General features: G+C 39.3%; 3 protein-coding genes across 5 annotated transcripts; 2 read left to right on the top strand and 1 right to left on the bottom strand.

Moving 5' to 3' along the window:
• Nucleotides 1-2,466: 2,466 nt before the first annotated feature.
• Nucleotides 2,467-3,670, top strand: LOC132786176 (dynein light chain Tctex-type protein 2B). Its single transcript, XM_060792633.1, has 5 exons — nt 2,467-2,826; nt 2,889-3,178; nt 3,237-3,310; nt 3,359-3,478; nt 3,540-3,670. Exons 1-2 carry the CDS (start codon nt 2,667-2,669, stop codon nt 3,146-3,148), a joined length of 420 nt encoding a protein of 139 aa, XP_060648616.1. The 5' UTR covers nt 2,467-2,666; the 3' UTR covers nt 3,149-3,178; nt 3,237-3,310; nt 3,359-3,478; nt 3,540-3,670.
• Nucleotides 3,671-3,785: 115 nt separating this feature from the next.
• On the bottom strand, nt 3,786-7,278 carry LOC132786178 (uncharacterized). Its single transcript, XM_060792635.1, has 5 exons — nt 6,303-7,278; nt 4,422-5,663; nt 4,352-4,359; nt 4,163-4,290; nt 3,786-3,997 (listed from the first exon to the last, which is right to left on the bottom strand). The coding sequence occupies exons 1-5, from the start codon at nt 6,789-6,791 to the stop codon at nt 3,861-3,863; spliced, it is 2,004 nt and encodes a 667-aa protein (XP_060648618.1). The 5' UTR covers nt 6,792-7,278; the 3' UTR covers nt 3,786-3,860.
• A 6,256-nt stretch (nt 7,279-13,534) lies between these two features.
• LOC132786173 (zinc finger protein OZF) lies at nt 13,535-18,159 on the top strand. 3 transcript variants are annotated; one of them, XM_060792630.1, is made up of 3 exons: nt 13,537-14,771; nt 14,948-15,418; nt 15,506-15,655. In XM_060792630.1, the coding sequence occupies exons 1-3, from the start codon at nt 14,108-14,110 to the stop codon at nt 15,514-15,516; spliced, it is 1,146 nt and encodes a 381-aa protein (XP_060648613.1). In that variant the 5' UTR covers nt 13,537-14,107; the 3' UTR covers nt 15,517-15,655. The 3 variants fall into 3 exon arrangements, with proteins under 3 accessions (XP_060648612.1, XP_060648613.1, XP_060648611.1); XM_060792628.1 differs by having other exon boundaries at nt 13,542-14,771; nt 15,642-18,159; XM_060792629.1 differs by lacking the exon at nt 14,948-15,418 and having other exon boundaries at nt 13,535-14,771; nt 15,642-18,159.
• The last annotated feature ends 39 nt before the right edge of the window (nt 18,160-18,198 follow it).

Below are 18,198 nucleotides of genomic sequence, written 5' to 3'. Positions count from 1 at the left end.
AAATTTTCAAGTTAGAGACTCGAATTTTGGAACACATGATGAATGTCCTATTTCAAATGCGTCCTGAAAATTTGGTTCAGATCGGATAATAAATATGGAAGTTATTCAAGAAAAAAAAATCGCAAAGGCTTTAGCAGTTCTGCAATTCTGGTCAAAATGTTGCTTCCCAAAAATTCAAATTACGCAAAAAACCGCAAAAAACGCATAATGAGCTTACATGTTATGAATTGAGAATTGACAGATCTACAACATGTATATGGACACTCACTGAACAAATTTGAACATTTTAGTTAAAACCTTTTGGAAAGTTCAACTTTTTTTCGAAAAGTGACAAGGGGACAACACTTGCTAAATATACAAATTGTTAGAAAAATACGAACAAACCACGCAACATATTAGTATCAATACATAGTAATAACTTGAAGAAGTAATATTCCTTTTGAATTTTATTATTCAATGATTTTTTGTGGGAGATATGCCAATTTGAAATTGCATCGCAAATTTAACATTTAACACTGCACGTATTGTCTGCTTGCAACAGCTTACTTTAACAGCTGTTATTTTAACATTAAACTGTTAAGTTAACATTTTCGGTATACAATATCGCGATTTGATCATTTCTCAACATGGTAACATTAAAGACACGGAAATTTGAATACTTGCGAAAAATGAGTTTTGGCCACGAAAACGGGTCAAATTCAACATAGTGCATTGGAAGCTTTGGTCATAGCTCGAAATTCATTATAACATCTTGTAAGATTTTTTATCAATAAAATCCAAGGTTTCTTTTCTTGTTAAGGGCACAGGTTCTAACAGGTTGGCTGATAAGTCCCCGGTCTAACAAAGAAAAACACATTTTTTGTCAAAATTGGTTTTTATTATTCAACATAGTTCCCTTCAAGAGCGATACAACTATTATAACGACCTTCCAAGTTTTTTATACCATTTTGGTAGTACTCCTTCGGTTTTGCCTCAAAATAGGCCTCAGTTGCGGCGATCACCTCTTCATTGCAGTCAAATTTTTTCCCTGCGAGCATCCTTTTGAGGTCTGAGAACAAGAAAAAGTCGCTGGGGGCCAGATCTGGAGAATATGGAGGGTGGGGAAGCAATTCGAAGCCCAATTCATGAATTTTTGCCATCGTTCTCAATGACTTGTGGCACGGTGCGATGTCTTGGTGGAACAACACTTTTTTCTTCTTCATATGGGGCCGTTTAGCCGCGATTTCGACCTTCAAACGCTCCAATAACGCCATATAATAGTCACTGTTAATGGGTTTTCCCTTCTCAAGATAATCGATAAAAATTATTCCACGCGCATCCCAAAAAACAGAGGCCATTACTTTGCCAGCGGACTTTTGAGTCTTTCCACGCTTCGGAGTCGGTTCACCGGTCGCTGTCCACTCAGCCGACTGTCGATTGGACTCAGGAGTGTAGTGATGGAGAAATGTTTCATCCATTGTCACATATCGATGCAAAAACTCGGGTGTATTACGAGTTAACAGCTGCAAACACCGCTCAGAATCATCAACACGTTGTTGTTTTTGGTCAAATGTGAGCTCGCGCGGCACCCATTTTGCACAGAGCTGCCGCATATCCAAATGTTCATGAATGATATGACCAACACGTTCCTTTGATATCTTTAAGGCCTCTGCTATCTCGATCAACTTTATTTTACGGTCATTCAAAATCATTTGGTGGATTTTCTTGATGTTTTCGGCGGTAACCACCTCTTTCGGGCGTCCACTGCGTTCACCGTCCTCCGTGCTCATTTCACCACGCTTGAATTTTGCATACCAATCAATTATTGTTGATTTCCCTGGGGCAGACTCCGGAAACTCATTATCAAGCCAAGTTTTCGCTTCCACTGTATTTTTTCCCTTCAGAAAACAGTATTTTATCAAAACACGAAATTCCTTTTTTTCCATTTTTTTCACAATAACAAAAGTTGCTTCACAAAAGACGCTCTATCTCACAAACTAATTGACTGACACGAATAATTTGAAGGTTAGTACTATATAAAAATAATATGCATTCAATACTAGCGAAGCCATCTATTTGTCAGACCGGGGACTTATCAGCTGACTCGAGCCATCTAAAATGATACTAATCCAATGGATATATCCTCCAGCGCCTGGCTCTTTTAAATGTAAGGAATGTACTCTGCAGCCCTAGTATACGCACTGCTCTAAAAATATACCGATCAATCATTCAAATAGTCTTCAGATTATTAAAAATTTATTTTTAAGGAAAATCTAATCAATCTGAGAGGAATAATCAAATTGCGTATTTTGTGAAAAGACTATTTCAAATGAAACGACTTTTTGATTACTCTTGAAAATATATCAAAAACACCCGATACCTCTCGTGTTCTGTATTTTGGTATATTCTGTTGCAAAAACAAACATCGATTATTTGAATATTAATCGAATTGTAATAGAATATCGAAACTATCGATACATCGACAGTTTCTTCACCTCTGCATTTCTGCTAGCGCGTTTATTGTTTATGTTTACCAATTACTAATTACCATTTAATAATTGCTACAAATTTCGCGCTCCGTATCCAAAAATGACAGATGAAAAAAGCTGTAAAGACTTCAAAAAAGGCTGACGAGATGCAAACAACGCCCACAACGTCGAAAACGAAATCACAGGACAAAAAAAGCAATGCCGGCTGCGGCTGCGCATCTGTCGCCGGAGGCTGAAATGGATGAAGAGCAGACAGGTCAGCCAGCGGCCTACAGCATGCGACCAGCATTTGGCGAATCATTTCCACTGCCAATAGTTAAAAGCATCATCAACACAGCCATGTCCGAAAAGCTCAAAGGTAAAATCGAAGGACGCCCCAAACAAAACAAGCGTCGCTAAGCAACAAACAAATTATTGCAGACAAACAATACGACAAGGATGTGGCCAAGACATGGACGAGAGAAATTGCCGACGAAGTGAATCAACAGATTGCCGCCAATCCCAAGGTGAAGCGTTACAAGCATGTGGTACAAGTGATGCTGGGACAGGAGCTGGGCGCTGGTGCAACGTATTTATCTCGCTGCTGTTGGGATTGCGACTGCGATACTTCGATCACAGAGGTGTTTAGCAATACAAGCTTGTTCTGCGTCTGCACAGTGTACGGCACATATCAGTACTGAGAGGGGATTATGTACAGATGATGCTATAAAGTGAGTGGCGGTAGAATATTAACAAATTCCCATTCTAATCAGCAATTTCTAATTTCAGTGATTTTTATCAGACATCTTCTACGAAGCGTAAAATTCCAAAGAATACGTTAGACTAACGCATTAAACTCTGAAGTAAGAAGAGAATAATCTTATAACTGCCAGATCTAACATGTCTTTCAGTGATTTTCATCCATAGATACAGAAATATCTTTAAGTGCCCACAGTCATCATTAGATATAATTGGGAGTCCAAGTATTGTTACTAAAGACTACTTTCAACTAATATGTATTAAGCTATAAAGTAAGTGCAGCTGTTCTCTAAAGATTATCATCAATTGTTTAAACTATCTTTTTACTTTCAGGTTTTTACCTCTAAAGATAAAAATCTATCTCTATGTCAACACTATCTATAAGCACAAAACTCACTCAGCACCAGCTTGCAATTTACCATTTGATTAAAGCAAACGCACTGCATACAAAATGTGAACAGCATTTATAGAAAACAAAAGTTGTTTGCATTATTTACAATATACTATGGTACTTTGCAAGTGCATGGTTAAGAGGCACCAGGAAGCGCACTTTAGCTACCAGCTTCACTTTCGATGCAGCCACCGTGTTGACCTTCGTTTTGCACCACTGACTGTGAGTGTGGCTCGGCTCGGCTCGATGGATGAATGGAGCATTCATTGTATGCGCACGTTGAGGGGATTGAGTATGCGGCCCGACATCACAGCCACGTCCAAGTCGCGATCGATGATGAAAAACAGAAACGGATGATTAACAGAGATCTGTATGGGCTTCGTTTGAGCGCCTGTGTTGCCTGCAATCGCAAAAAGGGGAAGTTAAGTAGTTATTGCACATTAATGTCTTGAGTGTTGCTGCTGCTACAAAATGTTGCAATTGTTGCAACAGGTGGGGCCAAAACACCTCGGATAGTGATCGCAGAGATACGTTGCGCCTCACTGCGCTGCGAGGCGTAACTTACGTTTCAATTGATTGATGGGATGCGTACGAATGTTGACGTCAATCGATTGCTCAATGTGTCGCACGTAGATGCCTTTCTCATCAGTCATGGGTCGAAAATCGGCACGATTTGGCTCAAATATATCACAGCTGTAAAGAGAATACGAAGAGATTGAAACAAGTAAAAGTGCAGCAGGTTTCGCCTTCTTACATGCCCATCTGGAAGAGTAGAGAAATGGATTAAGATCAGTTCAAAAGATGATATTCTGTGCAACGCTTACATTCTGCAGATCGTTGGTGAGGAACATTGTGCCATGCAGCTTAAAGTCCGGTATGATGGCCTGAACCCAACGTGGCTTTAGCTGCTTGCGCATCAGACGCAACGTTGGTCCCAGCTTGAGCGAAGCAGCCGCAGCCACAATGTCCATGTGGTAGTCGGGCAGTAGTATCATTAAATTATACTCGGGAGTGTCCAGCTCCAGCTCAAGCACACTCATCTTCAGGTGCTCAAAGTACTTGTAATACAACACAGCATTGTAGACCTTGAAGGTGGTGTGCACCACTTGCTGGCTGCCAAGATAAAACACATGACTAATCACATCCGTGTTGTAGTTTGTCTTGGATTCAACGCCATCACTAATGTAATGAGGCTCAAACTCGTTGGTGAAGTGTGTAAATCCAGCTGTGGGTGGAATGGGCAACGGAAGCGCTGCAGCAGCTGCGTGTGGACCATGTGGACTAAAGAGTGAAACAAAGAGATTCGCATCCAGATCCTTGTAGCCCAGCACATGACGCTTATGACGAGCTGTCTTTGCTTTCCGGGATGTGGTTGCTTGTGGCGTTGCTGGCGTCGTAGTTGCAACTTGTCGTGAACTTGGTGTTGGAGTTGTTGTGGTTGCCTTTCGCTGCACCGGAGCTTGAACTTGTCTGGCCATCATGGGCATCACTGCAATGCGTGCACTAGGCAAATAGTTGGGCTTAGGTGTAATGGGATTCGAGTGCTTCAGCGGCGCCTGCAATTTACTGGTTGGTAAACGCGACACCCGCGCCTTTTGTATGCGCAAAAAGGGTTCTGCATCCTCTTCGGCCACAAAAGCGGAAACCAGCTCGGCTGCCTCATCGTCTCCTGCTGGCTCGGTTGCCTCGCCAGATTCTGTGGCAGCTGCTGCCTCCGTGCTGCTGGCTTCCGCCTCTTCGGTTGTGGTTGTCGCTTCCTCGGTGGTTGTAGTGGGCGCAGGTGTCGTTGTAGTCTCTTCAGCTGTGGCTGCTGTGGTTGTAGGTGGCTCAGTGGTTGTCTCTATATCGCTGCTTGTTGTAGTCTCTGCCTGCATTGCATCAGCTGTGGCATTGCCCGAGAGTGTGGTGTTGGCTGCTGTGACATTGGCTGGCGTGGAGGAGATCATATCGATGCTCAGATCGTAGCCGTAAAACATTAAAACCGTTTCAAAATCCTTGAGCACAGTGACATTATTTCTGCTTAAGCTGAGTCCTTTCAGAGGATTATCGGAGCCAAAGAAATAGGTCTGCAAGTAGAGCAAAGAGAAGGAATCAATTTGGCACGATTTGTGAGTGGAGGATGCGTGCTAATACTAAACCCTAAATACTACATTTCTAGCTCTAACAAACTTCAAGATAGAGCTGTTTAAACAGACAAACAAACGGACCGACTTTTAGGGCTAACTTGAAGCTGGTTTCGCAGATGTCATAATAGAATTTGTTGATCATTCTCAATAGAATTAGACTATAATACTACTTTACTCCACATCTATCAATTATAAATTCCATTCATGCCCAAAAAAATTATTCGGAATCACTCAAATCAGATTATGCCGAATTGAACAATCAAAACGGGTTCAATAAACCTTTGCAACCGTTTAAGCCATCAATTGGGCATCATCGATAAGTGCGACACCCCGCGGCATTAAAATGTGAAATGTAGAGCACAATTGTGCCCCAGGCACACCGCTACAGATACGGATACAAAGATACAGATACAAATTTTTTGTGTGTTGTGTTGTGTTTGTGGTAAAACGCGGTTATTAGTTGGGCTTTTTATCAGTCAAGTGCTTGGTATGGGATTACAACTGTTGTGCCCAACGATGCATGTAAATTTAAGTCATAAACTATTCGGTTTGTTTTTTTGTTTTGATGGGGAATCTCACCCGCAGTCGTCGATGGATGTCGCGGTAACCGACGCGTATGACGTCACGATTGTTGGGCAACTGCAGAACATTCCGCAATTCGCTGGCGCTGCGTCCCGCGGATCCTTCGTAGAGTGCCACCAGGACACTAACCAGGGCCGTGGGTGAGAAAGCGAAATTATTCCGATTGAGTATGGAGTGATAGTGAAGCAGGCGATGCGTCAGATCGTTGGTCAGATCCACCATCACCTCGGCAGGCGTCAAAGGATTGGTGGCCACCACATGTGGCAGATGATCGAGCTCTAGAGGTGTCAGAGGGGCTGGTGGCAACGGTGGATGGGGATACCCACTGGCGCGAAACTCTTCGTGGTCGATTTGTATGTAGTGGGCGTGGCAGTTGTGTGGGAGTGCCGCTAAGCTGAAGCATAGCCAGACCCAAAGGGAGGTCATCATCAATGTTGGCTTGACCTTGTCCAAATTGAAATTGAATTTGAAATAAATGCAACACATTGATATTAATCGCTGTGTTAACTGTGATTTCCCAACTGCAACTGAAGCATGAAATCCGTTTGGCAAAAAAACTTGCCATAAATTGCATTATTTGTCGCCCTGTAATTCGCTCAATCAATTAGAGCTCACACAGCGATTTGATTTCGAGTATTCGTTCAAATAATTTTCGCACTCAAGGTCCTATAATTTTTCCTAAAACTGTCACACAATTTGCGCTTCACACATTTTGCACATCGAGTATGGTTTTTTTCTCCCGGTTTTTGTTTTTTTGGAGTAGTATCTCCCGCGATTGCTGCCGACACACTGAAATCGTGGAACTCTCGGTGTATGGCTCAAATAGCCCCTCAAATCAAATACGATCGATGTGTTCGGCAGCTGTGACGATCGTGTTTGTTTCGGATATTCGGAATAACAAACTCAGCCTCAGACGATCGACTGTTGATCGACACATAAATGATTTGACCACCTTGAGGATGGTATGGATGAGTGGACCGAAGTGTTAAGTAATTGATTGAAGACCGAAGAGATGTGTAAGACTTATGTTACATTGAGTCTGATGGAAATCTAAAGGAAATTTCTGATTACAAAAAAAATTGATAAAATAAATAAATTAAAACATAAAACTAGAAAGTAGCGAAAAGAAATATTTTTCCCTTCAAACATTTTTAAATATCCATATTCCAAATCTTACTTTAAGTTAATGAATTTAAAACTGTAGGTAATCTATTTTCAATACATAAAAATTTAAAAAATTTTTAGAAAATCTTATTTTAGTAAAAACCTTCAAAAAGCGTTAATACAATAATCTAAATTCATTACTTATTGAGCTAAGGTATTTAAAAATATATGAAAAAACTCTTTGAGGTATTTCTATTAATCACAAATTAAATGTTATACTAAAAACGTATGTTTAAAAAAACTAATTTTTATAGGAAACTTATTGACTTTATGACAATTAAGGTTAACCCACAACTTTTTAAAAATACTATTATAATTATACTATGAAAGGAGATGTAAACTAGATTAAAGAAATTGACACTTTCTGTCAATAAGCTGTCTTCGATATGTCTTTACGACTCTATCAAAAAAAACTTTTAATTCCATCGCAATTATTGATTATAAGTAATGAGCGAATAATTGCACCCCTAAAGGTTTAGTTGCTTTAAAATGTCTCGACAAAAACTAGCGTGTCTCTCTTATTTCTTTGCTTTATGTGGAATATCTAGATTCTATTTTAGTGAGAAATCGGGAAAATTTATAAAATCGCGCTTGCTATGTTGGTATACTTGGCTTTTATGCCTATTCCTATTAGCTTCTTTGCCACTTCAGTTGTTTATATTTTGGTATCGAACATCAATCGTCGTGACTGAATCGAAACTCACATATTGTTGTGTCAGAATATATCCGGTAACAGTGTCGTTATTGATTGCAAGCTCATTATACTGTGTGCATCGTTGGCAATATAGGATATTAAAGTTGGTTAAGAACCTCTTGGATTTGGAGAGAATTGAATTTGAACCATACTTTTATCAGCTCAATGCTCAGAATCAATATCAACGAAAACTGATCGTCTTCAGAATATTTATCGTTTTGCTACCACCTCTAATTACCATATCATGGATGTTAAGCGGAGATTTAGAGTCCATATTATTCGCAATCCAATTAATCGGAAGAATTATAATAAATTCATTAACGTTTCTACTCTTTGCCATCATATGGAAAATTTATCAAGTTGCCGCGAGGATGGAAATTAGCCTTGATTATTTACTTCATCATCCCAGGCCAATGCCAATGCAATTGCAGAAAATTCAAAATATTCAAAGGATTTTTTATCGACTCATCTATATGATTAACGAAATATGTACAATTTTCAAGTATCCACTTATGTGCAATCTCATTTACATTGCTAATCATACTTGTTTTACCATATATATGACTGTGCGAGTTATTCTCGGAGAACCATTAATAGATAATCCATTAAGGAGCTATATATTCATTGGCTTATTGAATACCGTCGAGTTGTTGGAGTTGTGGAGCCTGGCAACGGTTTCCCATACGACAAACAAAGTCATAGAGGATGTCTTAAGTATCCTACGCTATCCTAATTTAAATGATGATTCTGTAGATCGTATTGTGAGTATAAGAAAAAAATCTTTAAATTGCCAACTAAACCTTAGATAAATTTCAGAATGATTGGTTTGGACTGCAATTACGTACACAAAATATGAATATATCCATATTTGGCGTGTTTACCATCAATTTAAAGTTGGTCTTTTCAATGATAACCAACGTTATTCTACTTGTAATATACATGCTACAAAACGATTACAATTTCATAGATAAAGTGTAAATGTTTCATTGAAAATATTAAATAAAATAAAAAGTTTTAATCATGTAAAAGTCACAGTCAATGTAGATGTAGACTAGATAATGTAAGTGACATTTTTTGTCAGCAAACTTTTACCTTATCAAACAATTTTTAAGTCCATCGCAATTATTGATTATAAGTAAAGAGCGAATAATTGCACCCCTAAAAGGTTTAGTTGCTTTAAAAGTAGCGTGTCTTTCTTATTTCTTTGCATTTTGTGGAATATCCAGATTCTATTTCTGTGTGAAATCGGGAAAATTTATAAATTCGCGCTTGCTATGTTGGTATACTTGGCTTTTATGCCTATGCATATTAGCTGCTTGGCCATTTCAGTTGTTTATATATTGGTATCGAACTCCAATCGTCGTAACTGAATCGAAACTCACATATTGTTGTGCCAAGACATATCCTGTAGCAATGATGTCATTAATTGTGAGCTCATTATACTGTGTGCATCGTTGGCAATATAGGATATTAAAGTTGGTTGAGAACCTCTTGGATTTGGAGAGAATTGAATTTGAACCATACTTTTATCAGCTCAATGCTCAGCAACAATCTCAACGAAAACTGATCATCTTCAGAATATTTATTGTTTTGCTACCAACTCTAATTACCATATCATGGATGTTAAGTGGAGATTTAGTTACCATATTATTCGTAGTCCAATTAATCGGACGAAGTTTAATAAATTCATTGGCACTTTTATTCTTTGCCATTATATGGCAAATTTTTCAAGTTGCCTTGAGGATGGAAATTAGCCTCGAATATTTACTTCATCATCCCATGCCAATGCCAATACAATTGCAAAAAATTCAACATATTCAAAGGATTTTTTATCGACTCATCTATATGATTAACGAAATATGTACAATTTTCAAATATCCGCTTATGTGTAATCTCATTTACATTGTTAATCATACTTGCTTTACCACATATATGACTGTGCGAGTTATTCTTGGGGAACCATTAATAGATACTCCATTAAGGAGCTATATATTCATTGGCTTATTGAATACCGTCGAGTTGTTGGAGTTGTGGAGCCTGGCAACGGTTTCCCATACGACAAACAAAGTCATAGAGGATGTCTTAAGAATCCTACGCTATCCTAATTTAAATGATGATTCTGTAAATCGTATTGTGAGTATAAGAATACATTCTTTAAATTGCCAACTAAACTTTATCTAAATTTTAGAATGATTGGTTTGGACTGCAATTATGTACACAAAATATGAATATATCCATATTCAGCGTGTTTACCATCAATTTAAAGTTGGTCTTTTCAATGATAACCAACGTTATTCTACTTGTAATATACATGCTACAAAACGATTACAATTTCATAGATAAAATGTTTCATTGAAAATATTATTTAAATAAAAAGTCTTAACCATGAAAAAAGTCATAGCCAATGTATTTAGATGAAGACTAGATAATATAATTGACATTTTTTGTCAGCAAACTTTTGCCTTATCAAACAAGTCCATCACAATTATTGATTATAAGCACCTCCTTCAACAAGTAATTAATTGCTTGCCTTAAGGTTCAGTTGTTTTAAAATGTCTTGGTGGAAACTAGAGTGTCTCTCTTATTTTTTTTCCATTACTGGAATAACAGGATTCTATTTTAATGTGAAATCGGGCAAATTTATAAAGTCGCGTTGGCTCTGCTGGTACACCAGGATTATAAGCTTAATTCTTTTGGTTGCTGTGCCATTTCAGTTATATAGATTGTGGGCGAAACCTCCAGTGATTATATCTGAATCGAAACTAACGTTTTGTTGTGTAAGAATGTATCCGGCAGCAAAGGCTTTATTGATTGTGAGCTCTTTATATTCTGTGCACCGCTGGCAACATAGGATACTAAAGCTCTTTGAGAACCTCTTGAATATGGAGACAATTGAATTCGAACCATACTTTTTTCGAGGCCAATGCGGAGCATCGATCCCGACTTCAACTACTCGGTTTCAGGATAATTCTCTTCCTGCCAACAACTCTTATTTCAATAAGATGGACGTTCATCGAGGAAACAACTTTCATGGGCTTCATAATCACATGTATAGGAAGAAATTTGGTAAATTCGATGACATTTCTATTCTTTGCTATCATATGGCAGATTTGTCAAGTTGCCTTAAGGATGTCAATCAGCTTAGAGTACTTACTTCATCATCCAAGGCCAGAACCAATACAATTACAAAAGATTCAACATATTCAAATGATTTTCTATCGGTTCATCTATATGGTTAACGAATTGTGCACAATTTTCAAATATCAAATTATTTGTTATAGTATGTACATTGCAAATCACACTTGCTTTAATTTATATTTGTTTATTCGGTTTATTGGTGGAGAACCATTAGTGGATCGTCCATTAAGAAGCTATATATTAGTTGGCTTATTGAATATCGTTGAGCTGTTGGATTTATGGAGTCTTGCGACGGTTTCTTACACTGCAAGTAAAGTAATAGGAAATGCTTTAAATATTCTTCGTAATCCAACTTTAAATGCGGATTCTGTCAATCGCAGTGTAAGTATAAGAAAATACATTTGCTTAAATTGCGAACCATAGTTTATATAAATTTCAGATCGATTGGTTTGGACTTCAATTATGTACACGTAACATGAATATTTGCATATTCGGCGTGTTCACCATTAATTTAAAGTTCGTCTTTTCAATGATAACCAGCATAATGCTGCTTGTAATATACATGCTGCAAAGCGATTTTCATTTCTTAGAAAAAGTGTAAATGTCTCACTTAAAATAATATTTACAACAACCAATAAAATGTTCACAACAAATATTGAAAATTAAAATTCATGAGTATTATGAATTGAGATCAGGACTAGATAAAGTCAATTCCTGTCAGCCAGCTGTCTTTATCAATAAACTTTGAAACCCATCGCAATTATTGATTATGTGCACCTTCTAAATTATTGCACCGTCTAAGAATTCAGTTCTTTTAAAATGTCGTGGCGAAAACTAGCGTGTCTCTCTTATTTGTTTGCCTTTACTGGAGTAACAGGATTCTATTTCAATGTGAAATCGGGCAAATTTATAAAGTCGCGTCGGCTCTGCTGGTACAGCAGGATAATAGGAATAATCCTCATAGTTGCATTGCCATTTCAATTGTACAGATTATGGACAAATCCTCCACCGATTGCATCTGAATCGAAGCTCACATATTGTTGTGTTAGGATGTATCCGATAGTAAAGGCATTATTGATTGTGAGCTCTATAAACTGTGTCCATCGCTGGCAGCATAGAATATTAAAGCTACTGGAGAACCTCTTGGATATGGATACAATTGAATTCGAACCATACTTTTGCAAGCCAAATTCGGAGCATCGATCTCAACTTCAACTATTCGTTTTTAGGATATTTCTCGTCCTGACGCCAACTCCTGTTTTAATAGTGTGGTCCTTCGTTTGGGAGAGAACTTCCATTTACTTCGGAATCACATGTATCGGAAAAATATATGCAAATACATTGGGTTTACTTCAATTTGCTTTTATATGGCACATCTGTCAAGTCGCCTTCAGAATGAAAATCAGCCTGGAGTATCTACTTCATCATCCTCGACCCATGCCAATGCAATTGCAGAAGATTCGACAAATTCAAAGGATTTTCTATCGGCTCATCTATATGATTAACGAATTATGCACGATTTTCAAGTATCAACTTATCTGTTATGGTTTTTACATTGTAAACCATACTTGCTTTACCGTATATTTGTTTATTCGATTTATTTTTGGAGAACCATTAATGGAACATCCATTAAGAGGCTATATATTCATTGCCATACTGAACTTTATCGAATTATTGGAAATATACTGCTTGGCGAAGGTTTGCTACATTACAAGTCAACTCATAAAGAGTCTTTTAAATATTCTACGATATCCATATTTAAATGTGGATTCTGTGGAACGTAATGTAAATATACGAAAATCGCCTTGTTCATATTTTCAACTAAACTTTTTTAAATTTCAGAATGATTGGTTTGGACTACAGTTATGTCGACAAAATATGAATATCTGCATATTTGGAGTATTCAACATTAATTTAAAACTGGTCTTTACAATGATGACCAACATAATATTATTTGTAATATACATGATTCAAAGCGATTACAATTTCATAGATAAAGTGTAAATGTCTCATTTAATGTAAGGTTTACAAAAACGAATAAATACTTTTCAAATAGTTCGTAACAATTTAAATTTGCCGCAACGATTATTCGGAATCGGAACTGATTCGGTTCCTCGGCGTGAGCGCGTAATATATCGACCCAACGCGATATATCGATAACTTGACTTATCGCCTTTATGCAAATTCCGCGATGCAGTACTCGCCAACATTGTTGTGCAGCCCTAGATCACCATATTGCCCGCGACGTATACCATTCGATAAGTGAATATAGCGAGCACCCCCTCAAATGCAGCTCTGCACGTATTGAAGCCCTGGAAAACCACGCCAGTCATTTTTGTTTTGATAAGGATAAAAAAAGAGCGTGGCCTGAGAAAATTTGCACAAATAACACAAAAAGCGCCACTAACAATTGCAAAAACGTTGCAAAGTGTGTGGAATGTTGTGCGGCGCAAAGTGTATACAATATTGAGCGCCAGAGCGCCTACGTGGAACGCAACGTGTGGCCGCTGGCAAAGCAAAAGCAGCAGCCGCGGCCGAAAGCAGCAGCAGCAAAGCAGAGCAGACATCTAAAATAACAAACCGACGGGGTGCTCGTGCAAATGGCTGCAACTTTTCGAACACTACAATTGTATAACGTTACCTTCGTGAGCCGACAATAAATGAATGCAAAAGCCACTGTGTGCACTGCATAAATTCATAATATCTCGAATACCTCCAAAAAGGGCGCAACTCAAATATCAATAGAAAAAAAACTGAGAAAAAGAAAAAAACGAAACGCAAAAAAAATAGCACTCGGCCAGCGACAATGCATTTGAACCATGCGACGGCCGCAACAGCTGCGATGGCCAACTATCAGCACTATGCGCCCGCCCAGCTTGCCACGCACGGCGTGGGCGGTGGCGGAGGCGGTGGTGGTGCAGGCGGTGGCAGCGGCGGAGGTGGTGCAGGTGGCAGTGGCCTCAACCCTAACAGCCTGCAACAACCGACGACCATAGCAAGTCTGCAGCAGAGTCCGTTTGCGCTGCATCAACTGACCGCTGTCCAGGCCATACAACATCCCACCCATCAGGCGATGCTGCATCCACAGCATCCGCTGGTGCACCTGCTCGACATCTCCACAACGACCACCAATAGCGGGGGCAATCATACGCCCATCTCACCGATGAAACAAGAGGTGCAGAGTGTGGTCAGTGAGGATGAGTCGGTGGTGGATGATCCGCGCAAGAAAAAACAATGCCACGTGTGCAAGAACAAGTTCCGGCAATTGACCACGTTACGCAACCACATGAAAATCCACACCGATGAGCGTCCCTACAAGTGCAAACACTGTGACAAGGCGTTCCGGCAAATCTCGACGCTAACGAATCATGTGAAGATCCATACCGGCGAGAAACCGTTCACGTGCAACATATGCGCCAAGGACTTTCGACAGCAGAGCACGCTCATCAATCACATCAAAACGCATAAGGGTAAGTGTAGCTCGCTCCGCGATTAAACATTCAACACCCAAACAAACACACACACATACACAGAAAGAAAAGCGTAGCATTTGTAGCATTTTGTATTTGGGCAACAACAAACTCTAACTCCATGTTTGCTTGTTTTACACTCCATGCCACTCCACGCTCCACTCCAAACATCTCAGCGGCTGAGTCAAGCACGCCAACATCGCTACTCAACTATCAGCCGCCGTCGTCGTCGGGCAAGCACAGCCGCAAATCGCAGAATCAGATGCACAACGCCTATCAGCAGCAGCATCAACAGCAGCGTGTACAAATCTCAAAGACTCTTTACACCGGCACCTATAGCTCACCACAGGCGGATGAGCTGGTGAAACCGTATCAGTGCAGTGTGTGCAAACGGCGCTTCCCACAGTTGAGTACGCTGCATAATCACGAGCGGACGCACATCGATCCCAAGCCGTATAAATGCGAGACATGCGACAAGTCCTTTAGCCAACTGGCAACGTTGGCCAATCACAAAAAGATCCATACGGGCGATAAGCCATACACGTGTTCCTATTGCCACATGCAGTTCCGGCAGCAGAGCACGCTCACCAATCACATGAAGACGCACACACATCTCGCCAGCCAGCCAGCTACAGTCACAGCCACAGGTGAGCCGCTTGTGTGTTCGCCCTACAACTGAGCCGCTTTCTGTTATCACTGTGTGCATTGATCATTAACGCACTTCCCTAACGAAGCTTTTATTTAAACTTTTGTACGCATGCCAACCAACCGACTTGAATCAACCAACAACCAATTGTACTACTATCTCCATCAACAATGACAACCACCTCCAACTATAAATACGACAACCAACAACCGACCGACCAACAGCGGATCACTCAGCGATGCCAGCGCCCCTTGTACCCGGCACACAGCAATTGACGAGCGGTCTGCTGCCCAATAACCTGCACAGCACAACACCCAACATCCTACAGCTGGACCATCATCCGCTGCTGCATTTCCTCGATGGCAACACAACGGTTAGCTCTGTGGTTGCCAGCAATGTGGCGGCAGCGGCGGCAGCAAATAACACCAAAATCGAACACTATCAAACGGCGCATAGCGGACGCATGAGTGTGGGCAACATCAATATGCTGAAGGGTGAAAATCCAGATCGGCCATTCGGCTGTAGTGTCTGCAGTCGATTCTTTTCGCAGCAGAGCACACTGGTGAATCACATCAAGACGCATACGGGTGAGAAGCCATACAAATGCAAGATCTGTGAGGTGAATTTCCGGCAAGTGGCCACGCTCAACAATCACATGAAGATCCACACCGGAGAGAAGCCCTACAACTGTTCCTACTGTCCCAAGCAGTTCAGGCAGAAGAGCACGTTACAAAACCATTTGAGGGTCCATACGTGTTAACGTGTCGTCACGGAGGGTCGTCAAAATGTGGGTTGTTAACTTCCAACTGTCCAGAGAGCGTGAGCCGTAGCCCGCCCTGTCTGCCTGCCTGCCTGCCTATATATCGCCAGTCAACCAGCCATTCGAGGAATAGTGCAATATGCATTAAGCACATAAAGTTTATATACACACACAGATATATATATATGTAGAGAGAAGAGATCAGAATACCCCGATATATATATAGAAATATATATGTAATACATATTATGTACAGCCTGCCTGTATCGCGCCAAGTCATACAGCCAACTCGAGGAATAGTGCAATATGCAGATACAGATATAACAAGATACGAAATACAGTTATAGATCCGAGATTCAAATCCAAATTCAGATTCAGTTCGAAGCATCATACATATATATACCGCATACAATACATATAATATATATATATATATATTTGAATATATACTCAAAAGTGTTATTTACCTGCTGTGCAGAGCGCAATTGTATGTAAACTATTGTAGAGAGCTGATCCACATGCATGTCCAACTGTAAATTAAGTCTAGCCGTACTCGTATAAATCGTGCATACATATTTGTGCAATGCATATATATATATATACAAAAATGTGTATACCACACACACACATACACTCTCACACACAAACACAAAAGATACAGGGTGTTTAAAACCTATACCTAAACTAAAACTAAACTCTATTCTAATCCTATGGTCGCTTTCCACACTTCTCACATTCGCAATGTGCGCGCATAGTGGAAAGTGACTAAAATACTTTTTAGCTTCTTAACTGTTGTCGTCCTTCTTCTTCCCTTGGATCCCAAATCCCACCTCTCTCTGTCCCCGCCCCACCCTACACCCGTTTAGTTGCAGGCCCGAGACTTTGATTCTCAGCTTCTCGTCGTGTTAAATGTTAAGCCGAACTTATATAAAAACAAAAGAAAACAAAACAAAAAGAAAAAAGATGAAAAACCGAAATCTAGTTATTGCTACTATACTATTGTAATCCCCTCCCGCGTGCGCTCAGACCGTCGTCACGCCATCCCACTAAGTGTAAGGCGTAATCGAAAGGAAAAACAAAACTAAAACAAAAAAAAAAGAAAAAGGAAAACCCAGAAAAAACTATTTAAATAAGTGTACTCTTAGCGCATATTTAGCAGCATCTTTTACTCACATGACTAAACCGGACAGTTACAGATGATCACCAGCTGGATCATCGATCGAGGGAGAGTCAACAATCGCAATCGCAAATAGCGTTAATAATCCCCGAACCGGATTGCTTATAGAACAAACAAAAACAAAACGTAGAAAACGGAGAGACAAAAAAAAAAGAAGTCCCTATATTAAGTGAAACAATTGTAAAACAGCTAAAAAATTATGAAAACGTGAATGACCGTAAATGTTGTAGAAAATATATAGTATATATAAAAAATATATATATAAACTATTTGTAAATGTAAGCGAACAGCAACAATAATAAAACGAATAAATGCAAAAAAAAAACATTGTGAGCTGTTTATATAATTTAATTGAAATGTCTCCGAATACTCGTAGATAAAGAAAAACTACCCCTAATTACCCGCAGAGCGAATGATTCAATTAACATCATATATGCCCTGCGAAGTTGGGATTATAATAACTCACCCTTCAACGCTTTCATAATTTGATAGATGATTGGAACACTCGTTGATGAAATGAAAGAGGAAGTGTGTTTAATTTTTATTTCAAAGTCAAATAATTTACGAGTTTTACAGATTGTACAATTTGGTGTTTCGCTTCTGTTTTTATTTTTAATATTTTTCGTGTTTGACTAAAACTGTTATTATAATAAGCACTTTAACATTAAATCTCTAAATGTGTAATGAGTGTGTGTTGGGTCTCAACGAGCAGAAAAGCCTCTCTTAACATTTAAACAATCAACATAAAAAAACAAAGAAACAAAAAAAAAATAGTACAGCAGGAATTGGTTACAATTTAATGGAATTTTGACGAATTGGTTTTTGTGTTTACTTGCAGTGCAAT

This window comes from Drosophila nasuta, chromosome 2R, assembly GCF_023558535.2.
Source record: "Drosophila nasuta strain 15112-1781.00 chromosome 2R, ASM2355853v1, whole genome shotgun sequence".
NCBI classification, from domain to species: Eukaryota; Metazoa; Arthropoda; class Insecta; order Diptera; family Drosophilidae; genus Drosophila; species Drosophila nasuta.
The sequence above is the reverse complement of the archived record's forward strand: the minus strand, read 5'-3'. Positions and strand labels throughout refer to the sequence as shown.

Coding starts and splice junctions, on each gene's coding strand:
- LOC132786176 (XM_060792633.1), top strand. CDS start 2,667: ATGCCGGCTGCGGCTGCGCATCTGTCGCCGGAGGCTGAAATGGATGAA. Junction 2,827..2,888: donor CATGTCCGAAAAGCTCAAAG/GTAAAATCGAAG, acceptor AAATTATTGCAG/ACAAACAATACGACAAGGAT.
- LOC132786178 (XM_060792635.1), bottom strand. CDS start 6,791: ATGTGTTGCATTTATTTCAAATTCAATTTCAATTTGGACAAGGTCAAG. Junction 5,664..6,302: donor ACATCCATCGACGACTGCGG/GTGAGATTCCCC, acceptor CTCTACTTGCAG/ACCTATTTCTTTGGCTCCGA. Junction 3,998..4,162: donor TCCCATCAATCAATTGAAAC/GTAAGTTACGCC, acceptor TTGCGATTGCAG/GCAACACAGGCGCTCAAACG.
- LOC132786173 (XM_060792628.1), top strand. CDS start 14,108: ATGCATTTGAACCATGCGACGGCCGCAACAGCTGCGATGGCCAACTAT. Junction 14,772..14,947: donor TCACATCAAAACGCATAAGG/GTAAGTGTAGCT, acceptor CAAACATCTCAG/CGGCTGAGTCAAGCACGCCA. Junction 15,419..15,641: donor AGCTACAGTCACAGCCACAG/GTGAGCCGCTTG, acceptor ACCGACCAACAG/CGGATCACTCAGCGATGCCA.